This window comes from Dipodomys spectabilis, unplaced genomic scaffold (genome assembly GCF_019054845.1).
Source record: "Dipodomys spectabilis isolate Male_0828 unplaced genomic scaffold, ASM1905484v1 ptg000030l, whole genome shotgun sequence".
NCBI lineage: Eukaryota > Metazoa > Chordata > Mammalia > Rodentia > Heteromyidae > Dipodomys > Dipodomys spectabilis.
The window spans coordinates 6,861,489-6,879,479 of NW_024870707.1; the positions used below are offsets into that span (position 1 = coordinate 6,861,489).

Consider the following 17,991-nt stretch of genomic DNA (forward strand, 5'->3'; position numbering starts at 1 on the left):
TGTTCCTAAACAGCACAACGCTATCAGAATAAAGACAGAATATCTTCAGAGATGAACTCAATTTGAGAGGAAATGTTAAAAGGAATGCTGATGATTCAGGCTGGCAATTCTCTCAAGCCAGAAGCGTAAGGAATGGGTGAGGAAGCTGAGAATTTGACAGATTACATGCACCTGACCCTGAGCAATGCCAGCACCTCTGCCCCACCCTGCCCCCCACATATCCCACATTCATCGTGGTGTCGTCATCTTCTCTGAATCATGAAATCTTGAAACTGAGGGCCATAATGTGGCAGATTGTGTCTCCACAAATAAAGATATGAAAGAAAGCTCCAGGTTGGGATGACTTAGTCATTTAACTTCCTGGATTCACAACATCCTCCAGCTCCTTTTTTCTAAGAGCTGCCACACAGTGGCTCCAGCTCTGTTGTGTTGTGTGGGAAGATGAGCTGCACAGAAGCATGGTCCAATCCGCCAATTTTACACTGACGTTGCAGTTATCATCAAAGATGCGAGCTGATCAACTAGAGTAACAGCAGAAAAGAAAATGAGGTGAATATTGGTGGAGCCATTCTGCACTGTGGGAATCATGTTCAAAGCTGTACTTGACTACTCATGTAATCCTAGTAGGAACAAGGCACCAATGGCTCGTGCCTATAATCCTAGCTACTTAAGAGGCTGAGCTTGGAGGATTGTATTTCAAAGCCACCCTGGGCAGGAAAGTTCATGAAACTCATCTCCAATCAACCACCAAAAAGCCAAAAATAAAGCCAGAAGCAAAAAAGCTCAAGGACAGCCCTCAGGATCTGAGTTCAAGCCCCGGGATCAAGAAAATAAATAAATCCTAGCAAATCCTAGTAGGTAAACATCTCTACATCTAATCAAAGAAACTGAAGCATAGAAAGGTAGATAACTCACTCCTAGTCAGGATGCTTACATAGAAAGGTAGATAACTCACTCCTAGTCAGGACACTTACAATGGCTGAGCCACAGACTTCCCGTCTGGACTCTAGCAGCCATGGTCTTAATTCTTGTACCAATCCTCTCTCTCCAGATTTTGGGACAGGAATCAATTCATGTCCTTAAAAATCATTGAGTCATTTCAGATTCATACAAATAATATTTCTCCTGAAAAGAACTACATTTTTTGTGTGTAGAGAATAGCTTTGATTCATATTTTTAAGTCTCTTTAATATAGTGGGGATCACAGGCTTTACTGCCCATTTAAATCATCTGAGGAACTTTATTAAAAGTATCACACACAAACACATATGAAATCAGAATTTCAGGAAAGCCAGACACAAGCAGACTTTTTTTTTTTTTACAGGGGATCTTGGTACAGAGGGACATGCTTCAAATCCGCTGCTTTACTGTGGCATCACAGAAGACCACTGAATGGTTTTTGCCTTCAGTCTGTTATATCTCATATACTATAGCCTGTGTAATCTTGTGAAAGGAGGAAATAACTTTTTTTTTGTCAGTCGAGGGGCCAGAACTCTGGGCCTGGGCGCTGTCCCTCAGCTCTTCAGCTCAAGGCTAGTACTCTACCACTTGAGCCATAGCCACTTCTGACTTTTTCTGCTTATGTGGTGCTGAGGAATCGAACCGAGGGTCTCATGCATGCAAGGCAAGCACTCTACCATGAGCCACCTTCCCAGCCCCAGAAATAACTTCTTAATGTACTTTGGAGGTCATGACTCTCAGACCACACTTAAGAGAATTGTTGCCTTCCATTTCACCAACTGAATGTATTTGAACACTAGTGCTCTTACCTGTGTCTTCTCTCTTGTCATGACAGTCCTCTAAAAGAGACAGGACTTTTGTCACAGACAAGAAGTTCAAAGTAGCTAACTTTTCTGAGTCCACAAAAGGAGCATGATTTAAAATCAGGATTTCAATATTAATATTCTAAGCCCAAACTTCATTACCCTATGGTACTCTGGACATGGGGGGGGGGTTGAACTTTATACTCAAGAAAATATACAAATAGGCTTTTATTTATTCTATGGGGTGGAAGAAGCCACTATCTATAGGTAATGAGTGAAGATAAGGAATGGTAACACCGGGAGAAAACTGTGATTTTTATTTCTCATGGAATAAGTCTCTGGTAAAAAGTATTTGACAATAATTTTCCATCTCTAAATGATATTCAGAGATATGAGGTCCTAGAAGTACTTAAAGGTAAGAATCCTGGAAAACATCATGGTTAGGACTTTTAAGTCAAGCCGACATTTAAATGGCATTTTGCTATGTAAAGCTGTGTGGCTTTATTAAACTACTTAAATTTTGGGGGTTTTAAATGGTAGTCGAGCTCTGGTCACATCTGTAATCCCAGCTACTCAGGAGGCTGAGATCTGAGGATCATGGTTCGAAGCCAGCCTGGGCAGGAAGGTCTGTGAGTCTTATCTCTAATACACTACTCAGAAAATGCCAGAAATGGCACTATGGCTCAAGTGGTAGAGTTAGCTAGCCTTGAGTACACAGAGGTTCAGGGACAGTGGCCAGGCCCTGAGTTCAAGCCCCAGGACGGGCAAAAAAAAAAAAAATCTCATACTAAATTCCTAAACAAAGTCCCTATCTACCTAACAGGTTTGCTGTAAACCTTCAAAGAAACATGTAATATGTGACATGATTTCATCAGCATTTGAAATTTATGAATCACTTAGTAATGGCAGAAGTTATTAAATGTTTAGTTCAGATTTTCTTCCTTTTTACACATCACCTATTTTATCAATTAGTAGCTATGTGATTATTTGGAGCCAGTTTCCCTAGTTTTTTGTTGTTGGTGGTGGTGGTCGTGGGGTTTGAACTCTGGGCTTGGCGCTGTCCCTCAGCTCTTCAGCTCAAGGCTAGTGCTCTCCCACATGAGCCACAGTGCCACTTCCAGTTTTCTGGTGGTTTATTGGGGGTAACAGACTCACAGACTTTCCTGCCTGGGCTGGCTTTGAACTGTGATCCTCAGATCTCAGCCTCCTGAGTAGCTAGGATTACAGGCGTGAGCCACTGCCACCCAGCTTTTCCCTACTTTTTGAACTTTAATTTCTGACAGTATAAAACACAGCCAATCTATATTACATGTAAGACAATCCATACTACATTTAAAACTCTTGACACAGACAGTGCTTGACATGTAAGCAAGTATTCAATTAATGTCACTTTCCTAACTGTTAAAAGAAAGCTCTTGAAGACAGAAAGCACTGTATGCTTCAATACTTAAATTTACATTTCCCTTACAACTAATTATAAGTACAATGTTGGAAATTCCTGGGCTATAATTGAATTCTATTTTCAATTAGATACTTAACCTTACTTCTGCAGATCCATGTATTTTTCTACCTCTGCTCTGAGACAAAACCCCACTAATAGCAGATGTGTGTGGAGGGCAGGGCCTTACTGAGGAGCTGGTAACAGGCCGCAGTGTTACTTCCTAATTCCAAAAAGCTTGCTATCATTGCATGGATGGAAGAAAGAGTGAAAGCGTAGATATTTCTCATGACACTGCAGAAGGTGCAACAATCATAAAAACCATTCTCACTTCCAAGAGACAGAGTCCAAGGGCTGAGTAAGGAAAAGACTTAAATAATTATAGTGTACTGTCTAGTCTTCATAACAAGGCAAAGTCATTCAGGGATTCGAAAAACTGGTAGGAGAAGAAGGGAATAGGAAAATTTTATATCAGGTACTCACTAAAGAAAAGTTGGTGTGCTTTTATGTAGACTATAAGAAAAGATCATCTTTGGGAACTAAAATACCACTAGATGATGACAGAACACTAAGTCAAAAAAATTGAATGTGTGATAATAACATATCCTCAAACACTAAACTGGGGGAAATATAATACATCAAAAAAGATGCCATTATCAAATCCTAAATGTAATAGGAATCAAAACACAATCATTGGAAGGGCAATCATACCAAATCAATAAAGATAAATGTTTATTCATAGAAACTGAACTCAAGTTCATTTAGGAGGAATCACACGTAGTGTTGAAGTTATCTCACTAGCCACAAAGTCCATATTAACAAACATCCCAAAGTTGGGGGGAAAGAGGACTAAACCAGACACCAATGCAAAGATCAGGTTGTGCAATTCCAATTCCAGCCTCTTTCAGGCTGCACGTCTGCACATCCAGACCCTGCTCCCACACACAACCTCTCATTCACTCCCTATCTGGGCCCAAACCTCACGCCTCACCAGCATCTGCAACCCAGCCCCAATCTCAAATACAACCATGTTGAGAATGGAGGCTTCCAAGACATGCTTAGGTCAGGAGAGCCCTGCCCTCACGGAGAAGTGAATGCTGTTGCCACGGGAGCGGGATAGTTCTTGCAGGAGTATGTGCCTGGTACCAGAGGACTTCTGCTTGGCCTTCCACTCTCTCCCATACACACACCCTCCCTTGCCCTCTGCTTTCCTCCATAAAATGATGCTGCAAAAAAAAAAGGCCCTTGCCAGATATAGGATTTTTGGCCTCAGACTTCCTAGTCTCCTGAACTATTATAACCAAATCTCTATTGTTGTTGTTTTGTTTTGTTTTTACAAACTGCTCAGTCTCAGACATTCTGCTATATAATCGTCAGCCCTGTCGTAACCACGCAAGCATTTCAGCAGCACAGACCCACAACTAGAATCTTAAATGGAAGACAGTTTCTCTTTCTACTGCCCTACTTGCTATAACATTTTAAGAGATGAATGAATGAACTATCCTTGAGTATTCTGGATTATCACAGACATTAGTACCTCTATTCAAACGTAGCTTGTTCCACTAACAACATACTTCATCTTTTTCTTTTTTATTTTCAATAAGTTTTTTATTGTAAAAATACTGTATAGAAGGGTTACAGTTACACGAGTAAGGTAATGAGTACATTTCCTATCGAGTATTGTTGCCTCCTCCTTTGTTTTCCCCCTACCATCCCTTCCTTCCCTCTCCAACTACCCCTCCCCCCCATTGAAGTTGTAAAGTTCATTCTCAACATAGTCTTCTACATCTCATTGTTACAATGGGTCAACCTATATCCCTATTTAAGCATTTCATTTTTTTCCCTTCCCCTCCCCAAATTAGAAAAGTGTATATACAAGATGCAGGGCACTGGAATCAAATACAGTGAAAACAAGGGTTATACCATGGGGGAGTAAAATACCAAAGAAACAAAAAAAACCCCACATAGTACATTATAAGTACATTAAAAACAATAGCAAGAAAGAAAAAAAAAACCACTGTGTCCCTGTCTTGGGGTTCATTTTGCTTAACATAATCTTATATGGTCATATGTACATAGCTTCGCTTCATCTTTTTTTCTTGCACCAAAATCACCCTCCCCAGAACTACTTCTATTCACTGCTTTCAGCCACATGATTCCAACCCATGTTAAGAAAAGAGGGGAAGGGAAAGAGAGGGGAAGGGAGGGGAGGGGAGGAAGAGATAACCTCAGATTAGATAATAAAGTTGTCATATCCTTAGATTAAATGGACAAATAATTAATTTATAGTCCTGTATCCAACAAATCCAGTACTGGATACAGAACTTTTAAAGTAATGGAAAATCCCAACATATGAATACAAAGTTTGCATATGGAGCTGGAGTTGATATCTTTGGACAAATATTTCTTTGATTTACTCCCCAGATGTTTAGAATCCTGATGCCACCAGCTTCCTCCATTCTCCTACTTGATCCAGCACTAGGCTTGACCATGCAGCCCTATCTGCTACTGAAGAGGGCAGCTAGGGAACTAGACACATGGAAGAAACACACTTGTTCACAGGTACAAGTGCTATTTCAATGTCCATACCCAAATGGAGAGAAGGCTCACTGTTGCCTCAAGCGAATGAGCCATCTCTGCTAATCTGACATGAGACATAACATGATACACTAGAACCCTCAGTGTGAGCAGGTAAGTCAACACCCTCAAGAACATGTGCTCAATGATTCTTTGAACCACTGCATGGATGCTTCCTCAGCAAAGCAGAAAGGTAAAAAGTTCTAACAGCCCAGCCTTGGAGAATTTCCAATGCTCTTTTACCCCTTAGGGACCCACTACCCACACCTGCTTGCAGGGTGGGGGCTGCAGAAGTTCTTCTAATTAAGGTAGCAAGAAGAGCACCGTGCTGTCCCCTGGGGGTGTTTTTCAAGAAGTGAAACCTGTTGGTGTAGCAGAAACTTTTTCTCTCTCTTTTGGCTCTGGTTAAGTTCATATTAAACCAAAGTAATTGGAGCAAGGTAGCAGCAGCTACTGATTTCCTGTCACCTGGTATCTACTAGAGATAGCAGCCCCCGGCCTAGTCTATTTCATTCACCTTCAAGTTCTTGAGCCACCAGAAGCAGCAAACTGATCAGCCCTTGGAGCCTGGAAGCCTTGAAAATTGGAAGTCGTGGAAGTTCAGGTAAAAATCTGTGAGTTTGCTTTGTTTAAAAGGCTGAAAGAAATGGAATACTTGGGGGGGGGGGGTGAAGTATGTTAAGTAAGTCAAGCCCAGAGAGAGACAAAGGATCCTTCTATATGGAAGCTAGATTTTAGCTTACAAATTCCTAAGTAAGTGCATTGGATGGAATGCGCCTGTATATAAATGTATTACCGAGATGTGGTAGATTCAAGGGAGATCTCAAATAGTATAATTCCTTGAGAAACCAAAATGAAAAATGCAGGAAACAGGTATGTGAAAGTGGTAGAGTGTGGGTAGGGGGAAAAGGGTAGACAAATGAAGAGGAGAAGAAGCAGGGGGAAATGCAGCCAAGAATCTAATATACATCCTACAACATGAAGAAGAGTAAGGGAAGGGGTGAATAGGGAAGGGATGATTGAGCGTGTTAAAAGAGGTGACATTAATCAAGCTATATTGTATTCATACACTGTGGTGTTAAATGGCAAAAAAATGAAAAAAAAAATAAAGTGCTGAAATGAGATGATAGATAAAGAACTAGGCGGATTGGAGATTCTGTTTCCATTCTTGGAAGACTTTCTTTAGTCAGACTTTCTAATAGCACCGTGGTTTGATCCTGGTGGCCTCAAGGCTTGAAGTCCATTTAAGTCTCTTAACTGTTCTCTTCTCCAAAACTATCATGGGCAGTCAATTCAGGCTACAAAAGGAGTAGATGCAGCATGGAGACCACAGCATGGTTTCTACCCTGATGTATTCCAACTGGAGCTCTAGCCATATAAGTGAGTTGCTAAATCCCTGCATGTGTCGGCTTGCTTATCCACAAAACAGACAATAAGTATTGCCAGTATGTCATGAATACTGAATGAGTGAGCTAAAAAACACAAAAGCCTTTAGGATTTTTTGATACTAATATTAAAAAGGAAAAAAATTGGTCATGGTCACAGAATAAATACACCCAGATGATGTTAAACTTTAATGCTTATATATACAGGGGATGATGGACACTAAACTGAGCACAAAATTGTACCTTAACCTAGAAGACAGGAGAGGGGGTTCATTTTAATCATATCATAATGGGTTCCTGAGGCCAACCAGTGAGAAAAAGAGACAGACAGACAGACAGAGAAAGAGTCTGTGTCTGAGAGAGGGAGAAAGAAAATTGTCTTTCCATTTCCTTTAAAATAGCTTGTTCTTACCGGGTGCTGGTGGTTCACGCATGCAATCCTAGCTAATCAGGAGGCTAAGATCTAAGGATCACTGTTCAAAGCCTGCCTGGGCAAGAAAAGTCCGCGAGATTCTCATCTCCAATTGACCACCAGAAAACTAGAAATGGTGCTGTGGCTCAAGTGGTAGAGCTCTCTTCTTGAGCTGAAGAGTTCAGGGACAGCACCCAGGCCCAGAGTTCAATCCCCATGACTGACAAAAACAAATGGCTTGTTCTCACTGATGGGCAAGTGAAGTGAACTTATCATCCTTTAAACCAGCATCTTGAGCACCCATTTAGTGGAAGGAACAGAGTTTAGTGTTCTATTGAACATGTATTGAGGTCATACTATGCAGAAGATGGGCTCCCTATGAAATCCTAGTAGGACACTGAAAAGAAATGAATGAACAGTAACAAATGCAAAAAAAGCTTTGGACTTAGAAGAAATCTTTTCAATCAGGTAAGGACAAGGATGGCTTCGGGGAACTGAAGAGGGAGGAAGAGGGCATCTCCAGTTTGAGCAGATTCAGAGAAGACAGAAGACAAGTCCAGGCCAGTGGCTCCAGTGGAGCCACCAGCTTTGGAAGTTATGTGCAAGTCAGGTGGAGCTGAAGAACAAAGGGCTAGAGAGGCCAGATGGAGAATTTCTCTAATAAGCAAGGACAAGACAGCAAAAGAATTTACACTGAGAAAAAGCATGACTTAAGCAGTGATTTAAAGTTGGATCTAGTAACCCTGTGTAGGATATATTAGAAAAGAAAATGACAGCAGACAAAAAAAAAAAACTTTTGGCTGGTGCCGGTAGCTCACATCTGTAATCCTAGCTACTCAGGAGGCTGAGATCTGAGGATTGCAGTTCAAAGCCAGCCCGGGCAGGAAAGTCAGTGAAACTCTTATCTCCAATAAACCACTCAGAAAACTGGAAGTGGCCCAGTGGCTCAAGTGGTAAGGCGCTAGCCTTGAGCTGAAGAGCTGAAGGACAGCGCTCTGGCTCAGTGTTCAAGCCCCATGACTGACGAAAAAAACAAACTTTTGTACAAAACCAAGAAAGGTCCACATGGCAAGACACATTGCAGAGGTAGAAATAACACTATCTGGCAATTGGCTGAGCATGGGGAATGAAGGAGCTGGCATGAAATTTGGCTCCAACTTCTTAAATCGGGGAGTAAGAGAATAAGGCAATCTGAGGCAAAACATGAAGAAAAAGCCAAGTCTGCAGCGTGGTCTTTAAACACTATGAGCAGTTTCAGCTGAATGCCTCGGACAGAAACTAGGTGCAAAGTATAGAGAGGTGAGTGGGTGATGAGGAAGTTGGGGGAAAGGGTCAAATGTAAAGCATTAAAGAATCTAAGGTAAAGGGGAAATGGGGTAGTGCTTGGAGCCATTGCTAGATTTAAGAAAGGAGGCTTTTGTGTTTGGGGACACTACATTTTAGTTATAAGAAAGGTTCAGTAATAATAATTTAAGTAGCAACACTTTAGTTGTAAAATAACTTATGTTACCTAAACAATAGTTTGTATTTGAGTAAGGTACTTATCCCAACTCTACAGAGAGATCCCAAATGTACCACCAAAGATGGAATTAACTTTCCTGCCAACAGAGTGAGAGACTGTATACAGCATGGGAGAAGCAATTCATTGAATGGGTAAAGGTCTTGGTGGAAAAGAAATCACAGATAAGAATATCTATTCTCAGAGATAAGTGCACAGAGGCTGAAAGGATGAAAACGCAAAGCTATTTTGAGTGGCAAAGGAGGAAGTAGAGGAAACAAGGAAGGCAGCCTTGAATGTCTCAGTACATGATGGAGTTATTGGACCTACAAGTCATTGCTCAAACCCAAACCCACAGACTGTGAACGCTTCTTCAGAGGGTGAACACAGAAACAATAGCATCTTTGAAAATAAGAATTTTAATGTAGAAGTTGCCGGAGCTAATAAAATCAGAGTGTGTGTGATCAGCTGCCTCATGATTTTAGGATCAGTTCAGATTTTAGTATCACTGAAGATAAAAATCCTATGTTCAGTCCACAATATACCAGCTAGTCTTTGAAATGCATTGGCATATGTGAATGTGCCCAGAACACAGGAAGAATGTGGTGACTGCTATTTGCTATTACTTATGATTTGTTTCTGACGTGAGAAGGTGATTTACAATGTCCAGCTCATTTCAACACTCTCTAACCTTTTGCTTTTGATATTTATTATTGACATCAACTACTTAGGTGAATTCTTTTTGTTTTCCCTGAGCCCTGTAAATCCTTCTTTGGGGAGCAGGGGTGTCAAATCTTGTATCTCATTTAAAGGAACTTGAAAAATCCAGATCATTTATCTTACCAAAGTCCCACAGAACTGCAAGTCTGCAGATATCAAATGTTTAAAAACAGATATTCAAATGTTTTACATCTGTAGCTATGTTATACTGACATTATTTATTTCTAGGAGTTTTGAGAACAGAAAATGACGACACCCAGAAACTCAGTGATTGGAATGTTCCCAGCAGAGCCCATGAAAGGCCCCGTTAGGCTGCAGGCTACTCCCAAAGTAAACCTCAGGAGGGTGTCTTCCCTGGTGGGCCCCACGCAAAGCTTCTTCATGAGAGAATCAAAGGCTCTGGGGGTAAGTCCATCACCTTATACTTCACATTCTAGAGATGCTCTGGCAGGCAGACGCTGGTCCTGTAGGCTATGTATAGTCCAACTGGGAGTGATGTGGTCCAAATGATATAGTCTTATGTGTGATGCATTGGCCTAAATCAAGACTGCACCAGGCTCACTGCAAGGCCATCTTAGGTCCTCTTTGTGTTTGAATCTTAAAGATCTTCTATTCCAAGCCATTGCTAAAATTCAAGACATGACAGGGAAATATACTGTGTGGTGGGGAAATGAACATGAACAAGAAAAAGACAGGCCACCCCTACCACTTTCTTTAGGAATCCTGTGCGGTCCCCCAAGTCAGTCCCCAGGGTTCAAACCTCTTCACTGTCCAGCTGTAGTTATTTCACTTCACAGTGTCCCTTTCTCCCCAGGCTGTCCAGATCATGAATGGACTCTTCCATCTTGCCCTGGGTGGCCTGCTGTTGATCCCCACTGGGGTCTACGCACCCATCTGTGTGACAGTGTGGTACCCGCTCTGGGGAGGCACTATGGTAAGTAAGAATAAGTAATATTTGTGTAATAAAAAAATTCTTTAAAATAACAAGATCGGGGCTATTTTTTTGTTAAGGAAAGTATACAGATAGAATAACAATTATTAGGTTGAAATAATTAAATGGTAAGACAGTGTGACTAACCTGTGTGAGTACCATAGTTGAGCATTAGTAATCACGCTTTGTGTGAACTTTTCAAAGCAAGATGCTCTGCCCAGATCTGTGCAGGAAGGAGGAGTGTTTAAATCAGGGCCTTTTCACAGCTAATTCTGGGGGGGGGGGAGTAGAGAGGCATTAGATAGCTGGTGCTCAAAAGCAAAAGGAAACAGGAGCACCCCATCTTCTCCTACCTGCTCCTTCCTATCAATTCTGATTGCTTACTGTGGCATCTGAACAAATTGGTCTAATCCCCTCAAAATCTCTAAGTTTAGGAGTATAGCAACTCTCCTTTGTAATATTGTAGGCGCATGTTTCCCAAACTCATTAACAGAGCTGACTGCATCACCGGGCAGTGATGTCTATCCTTATGGCTGCCACTCTAGCAATGAGTCCAGCACTAAAGTTTCATAAGGAAGACTCTTTACAACAAGGTTTCCCTCCAAAGCAGCTGAGAAATAATCACCATCATTTCTTGTCGTGACCAACATTTGAATGACACTTTTAGGAACTTCAGGCCAAGGATTTCCTTCTACACTGACTTCTCCTTGACATCAAAGCCATTTAAGTTACTCTGAACTCCAAGGAACATTGTTACTAACTAAACAAATAAAAATAAGCCAGAAGTGGCTTCATGTCTGTAATCCCAACTACCCAGTAGGCTAAGACTGGAGGGATAGTGGTTCAAGACCAGCCCTGGGCAAAATAAAAATTCACAAGACCCCTTGTGGGTGAGGTGGTATGTACAAACTAGGTGAGATGCATACATAGGTAGGATGAGATTTTAGCCATCGCAGGGAAAAAGTAAAATGCTATTTTAAGAATAAAGACAAAAAGAGCTAGTGGCATAATTCAAGTAGTAGAGAGCCTGCCTAGTAAGCACAAGTTAATGTGAACAAGAGGAAAAGGAAAATCAAAATTTTTAATTCATATTTATTATTTTCTTATTTCATATCTGGAGATACCAGCCCTAAATGTATTTTGAAAGACAGTTAACTGTGGCTGATTACAAACTATGTCAATAAAGGTTAAATCATATTACTGTTGTTGTACATTGTTGTTTCAATTTAATGGTCCAGGCACAGAGGTTGCTACCTATCTGGTGTAGCCAGATAACAAAACATAAGTGAACTTAATAAAGTCTGGTGCATAGTTCAGTGAGAGTGGCTAAATATGTAGAAGGCTTTTTTATGACCAGTTTTCAGTGTCAAAAAATGATCTCTCTTTTCTCTTTCTTCCTTCTCTTCTCTCCTCTTCCCCCCACTTCTCCCCATCCACCACCTCACTTCTCTTTTTTATAGTTCATTATTTCTGGATCACTCCTGGCAGCCACAGAGAAAAGCTTCAGGAAGAATCTGGCAAGTAAACCAATGTCCTTTCCCACACACCAGAGAAATATTTGTCTTCTTCATTCACAACTAGGACCCTTAAAGAGATCTGGCATCATAGACTAAAATCTACGAAGCAAAGATCCTTAACTATGCCAATTGTGATTTTTATTCAGGAAAGTACATAAACATGAGATCTTCCAGAAGTCCAGGGAAGTTGTACTTACAGACTTGTCAATACTAAGTATTACATGCAAACAACAACCCTTTTAATATTTTTAAAGAATATCCTTGAAACAGACATTCTCCAATCAGCTTTGTCTGATTCAGGTTTTAGCTGAGTTAGAACCTTAAGTCATAAACTCAAATACATCAGTTATCTCTAGGAAGCTCTGTATTCTTGCTCGAAAATGGAAATAATAGAGGCTGGGAAAGTGGCTTATTGGTAGAGTGTTTGCCTTGCATGCATAAGGCCCTGTGTTTGATTCCTGAGCACCACATAAGCAGAAAAAGCTGAAAGTGGCACTGTGGCTCAAGTGCTAGGGCGCTAGCCTAGCACTAGAAAGAAAGAAAGAAAGAAAGAAAGAAAGAAAGAAAGAAAGAAAGAAAGAAAGAAAGAAAGAAAGAAAGAGAAGGAAGGAAGGAAGGAAGGAAGGAAGGAAGGAAGGAAGGAAGGAAGGAAGGAAGGGAGAGAGAGAGAGAGAGAGAGAGAGAAATGGAATACTAATTCTGGCCACTCCAGGAAGTCGGCATGAGAATGAAATGGAATAATATGTGTGACAGTGTTCCAGTAGTTTTAAAAAGTTACAGCATGGCCAGGCGCAGGTGGCTCATGCCTGAATTCCTAGCAGCTAGGGAAGCTGAGATATGATGATCATGGTTTGAAGCCAGCTTGGGCAAGAAACTCCATGAGATTCTTTTTTTTGGGGGGGGGGGGTCCTGTCGTGGGGCCTGAACTCTGGGCCCTGGGGGCTGTCCCTCAGCTCTTCAGCTCAAGGCTACCGCTCTACCACTTGAGCCACAGCGCCACTTCAGGCTTTTTTCTTTTTTTTGCTTATGTGGTGCTGAGGAATTGAACCCAGGGCCTCATGCATGCAAGGCAAGCGCTCTACCACTGAGCCACCTTCCCAGCCCCTCCATGAGATTCTTATCTCCAATAAACTACCCAAAAGCTGGAAGTAGAATTATGACTCAAATGGTAAAATGCTAGTCATGAGCAAAAAAAAAAAAAAAAAAGCTTAGAGATAGCACCCAGGCCCTGAATTCAAGGCCTAGGACTAGCAAAAAAGAAAAAGCTACAGTATGATGTTACTCATGTAACACCTACAATTCATTCATACATAAAAAGAAGGGTTCCTGTAGAGCCCCTGATTCTGCTGGGTAGGTAAAGCCCCTACCAACAAGGTTCCTCTCAAGAAATTTCTCTCCTTGTACTTTCTCTCACCTACTAAACTGAGTCACTTTCAGTCAGACAGCGTCTAAGTATCTTGTTCCTCTCTAGAAGTGGCCTGAGAAACTCAGTTTTAGGGGAAAGAAACTGTTTATGAAGATCAAATTATTCTATTCTCCAAAGACAGCCTCACCTCCTGTCTGGCCATACCTCCTGAATGGCCATCGGTAGGTCACAGAGCCAGAAATGAAAAATGTGTGTCATAAAATGTCACTGTAACTGTACCAAAATGTGTCTGTTACATACACCTTCTAGTTCCAAGCTTTTCTCATCCCTGCAAGGTGAAACATTCACACACATGCTCGCTCACCCATGACAGCCTTAATTGTATTTTGAAAGACTGAGATTGCATGAAACTTACATCAATAAGGAGAAGGTAGCCATATCATTGCTGCTGCTTTTGGTTTCTATTTGGAATAAGTAAGAGGACTGAAGCTTATGCTGACAAAGAGGCTAAAATCCTCAGACCTTTGGTGGGATTTAGATGTGGCATTTTTGTGAATCAGGAGAAGGGCAGGTGGGATTTCTTTCTAGACTATATTCTCCAATGGGAATCATAACTAATTAATAAATCTGTTTGTCTGTTTCAGATCAGAGTAAAAGTGATAATGAACTCATTGAGCCTCTTTGCTGCCATTTCTGGAATAATTCTTTTGATCATGGACATACTTAATATTACAATGTCGCATTTTTTAAAAATGGAAAGTCTGAATCTTATTAAAACTCCCGTGCCATATGTTAACATATACAACTGTGAACCAGCTAATCCCGCTGAGAAAAACTCTGCATCTACACAATTCTGTTACAGCATGCAATCTGTTTTCTTAGTAAGTGTGAAATTGAATTTCTCTCCAGGGGAGAAATAGTGGGGGTTTTTTATTACAAGAATCAACTCTAGACCTAGACTGTGTGAGTCTGTTCCTTAATGCCTCTACAGCTTTAGGCAAGTATTTCACCCATACTCTGCCACAATTTCTTCCACTATAAAGTATACGTATAGTATACCTATAAGTAGACCTGTCATATAAAGTATAGGTATAGTATAAAGAATAGTATAACACTAGTTATAGGGTTGTTTGAAGGAATAAATTAGTAAATGCATGCAAACCACTTAGAACAGTATCTTGCATAAAGTACTATTTATGTTTATTAATGGCATTATTATAATACTATTAGTGGCATTAATATTAGTAGCATCATTGTTGCTACTATTCTTTAACTTGTTTAGGCAGCACTATGTTTTGAACTCAGGGCCTCACACTTGCTAGACAAGCACTCTACCATTTCAGCCAGGCCCCAAGCCCATTATTAAGTAGGATGAACATGGCTGTCCTAAGAAGCGATAACCATCTTTCCTTTGGAGGAGTCTCACTGTAGAGTCAGGGATATTCTACACCCTCTAGGTGTAGAACGGTTTCTTTGGTGTGATCCCATACTACCTAAACTTGGATACAATTTAATTTGGGACTCAGTCATTTTTTTCTTTCATAAGCCATTTGGCTTGTGAAGACACTGTTAGCTGTAGTAGCAGTCCCTCCAGGCAGTTATTATTATATTAATGATTTGATCTTGTAATCATTTCATTGTAGTCAGCAGTCATTTAACGAGCATCAGTCACATTCTATCGGTATATGTTCACCTCCATTCCTGTGTTGTTGTTTTTTCCCTCAGGGCATTTTGTCAGTGATGCTCATCTTTGCCTTCTTCCAGAATCTTGTAACTGCTGGTATTGTTGAGAATGAATGGAAAAGGACTTGCTCCAGGCACAAAGCTGTAAGTAGGAAACCCTCTTCCCATCACATCCTCCTACAAAATTCATATCTACAAAGGATTATTTATGGAGAATGAGATTGGGTAAGACTTGGAGACTAGGAGCTTCTTAAGAAATGGTTTTGTCACATTTCTAGAAAGCAAAGAACACCAGTAATGTACACAAATGTTTTAGAACTGCAAAGCAATTTGTGATTAGAAAGATAAAGACTGATTAAAGTCACTAGTTCTTCAATTTCACTTCTCATTTTTCTCCTCTTGCTCCTGCCCTTTTCCTAATTCTCTTTCCAAAACAATAGGCTTTCTAAGAGGCTCTGACAAAGGGAATTATGAATATTCCAATAATGGATCTATTAACTGCTTCAGTACTAGGTTGTTAGATCGAGAATGGAACTTAAGAGGTTGTCGCTAATTCTTTTGTTTTACAGATGTGGAAAATGTGAGAGAAAGGAAAGGAGAGAAGGAAGGATGGGAGAGAAAGGTGGAAAGGGAAAGAAAGAGAAAGAGGGGAGGAGAAAAAGAAGGGAAGGAGACAGAGGAAGAAAGAGAGAAAAAGAGAGAGCAATGGTTCCCAGAGTTATAATCACTGAAAGAAAATCAGAACTAGGATGTAAACACCTGTGTTTTGAAGTGTTCTTTTCCTAGGCAGTGTGAGCATTCCAAGGAAAGTGGTAAATCTTCAAGTGGCAAGCCCTTGAAGATTTACTCAGACTTGCCTTTTGATAAGTGATCTGATAACGATTTGAGCAACTGAGGAAATCTTGGTAGTTGGAGGTCTATGGTAAATAACATAAGTAGCATAACAACTAGGAAATGATTTATAGAGATTATGGAGAAAGGTGTCAATGGAAAAGTCTAGAAAATTTTGTTTCTGTTTTAGAGTGTGGTTTTCCTGCCAGCTGAAGAAAAAAAAGAACAGACAATTGAAGTGAAAGAAGAAATGTTTGAACTAACTGAAGTATCTTCCCAACCAAAGAATGAAGAAGACATTGAAATTATCCCAATCCAAGCAGAAGAAGAAGAAGAAGTAGAAGAAGGAGAAACAGAAATAAACTTTCCAGAGCCTCCTCAAGATCAGGAATCCTCCCCAATAGAAAATGAAGGCTCATCTTAAACTTCTGCTGCTGCTTTTCTTGTCTGAGCATTAGTGTTTAGAGCTTTTCAGGCCATCATCGACCCACTCTGTCGTTGTGTTCCATATTTCCTTCTGATCAGTGCCTAGAGTGCTGCAGCTTTCTGTCTTTCACACTCAAAGAGCGTAGCAATTGTAGCAGATTGTATCTTTGTGGACCTCACTTGAGAAAACTTGCTTAAATTGGAACAAGGGCAAAATAAGTGCTACAGAATATAATCTCCCACCAACTTTTCCTCCAATAGACGTTTTAGTAGTAGTAGAAGTAGTTTTTGCACATCTTTACCAGCAACGTGGAGACTCCACAGCTGATGGAAACGATTTATGACTGTTTCAACCCATCCCTCTACTATCTTGAACTCTACATCTTTGGCAGCTCCTCTTTGGTATTATTGTTTAAAGGAAAATAAATATAATGAGGAACAATAAGAAGTCAATCACAGATATGTTCTCATCAGGCTCACACTGTAGCACACTCTTCAGATCCAAGGCAGCAGGTTCTGTCAGAGAACCTACTCAGACCAGAACCAAACAAGGCTTGAGAGTCAAAGTGTGAGAATCAGATTTTTACTCCTCAGAAACAAAAATACTTAGTTATGGCAGAGTGCACAATGCATACATGGAATCCTACAGACAGTCTCAGGAGAAAGATTATGCTTAGAAACAGCATAACTAGGGGCTGGGAAGGTGGCTCAGTGGTAGAGCACTTGCCTTGCATGCATGAGGCCCTGGGTTCGATTCCTCAGCACTACATAAGCAAAAAGAAAAAAAGCCGGAAGTGGCGCTGTGGCTCAAGTGGTAGAGTGCTAGCCTTGAGCTGAAGAGCTGAGGAACAGCGGCCAGGCCCAGAGTTCAGACCCCACTACTGGACCCAAAAAAAAAAAAAAAAAAATCAGGAGAAAAAAAAAGAAAGAAAAAGCATAACTAAAATGTCAAATCTCAGATAACCACCTTACTTTTAAATTCCTCTTCATATTCAGAGATACTAGTACCTTGCCTAAGAAAATAATGTTAACCTAGGACGATATTACCATAATCTGCCTACCAGATGCTGTAATCCCTCAGTTCCTGGTATAACAGGCATACAGGCAATGTAATTTACATGTCTTGTGATAGTTCCACTGTGTGAGTGACTACCAATGGAAAATAGTTCCTATAATTATGAAAAAAAGAGAACATTTCTCTATGTGAAGTCCCCAAAATTAATGCTTACTGAATAAAATGAGTTCTTTTCTATAACATATACTTGCAACATGAGTGTTTCCTTGTTCTTTTCTTTCGTAATGTCAGAGTATAAAAGGTTCATTCAGCCTTCAGTATATATTTATAGAACAAAATCTGCATTTAAACAATGTCATAAATACTTAAACAATGTCATAAATATTTGTGTTAGTATGGCCTTACACTCCCAAGGAAAATAATTATGGA

At 40.5% G+C, this 17,991-nt stretch overlaps 1 protein-coding gene across 3 annotated transcripts; it reads left to right on the forward strand.

Moving 5' to 3' along the window:
- Positions 1–6,200: 6,200 nt before the first annotated feature.
- Ms4a1 (membrane spanning 4-domains A1) lies at positions 6,201–16,547 on the forward strand. 3 transcript variants are annotated; one of them, XM_042676315.1, is made up of 7 exons: positions 6,201–6,382; positions 10,022–10,198; positions 10,608–10,727; positions 12,185–12,241; positions 14,252–14,488; positions 15,372–15,434; positions 16,312–16,547. In XM_042676315.1, the coding sequence occupies exons 2-7, from the start codon at positions 10,040–10,042 to the stop codon at positions 16,543–16,545; spliced, it is 870 nt and encodes a 289-aa protein (XP_042532249.1). In that variant the 5' UTR covers positions 6,201–6,382; positions 10,022–10,039; the 3' UTR covers positions 16,546–16,547. The 3 variants fall into 3 exon arrangements, with proteins under 3 accessions (XP_042532249.1, XP_042532248.1, XP_042532247.1); XM_042676314.1 differs by having other exon boundaries at positions 6,203–6,392; positions 15,333–15,434; XM_042676313.1 differs by having other exon boundaries at positions 6,203–6,382; positions 15,333–15,434.
- Positions 16,548–17,991: the final 1,444 nt, after the last annotated feature.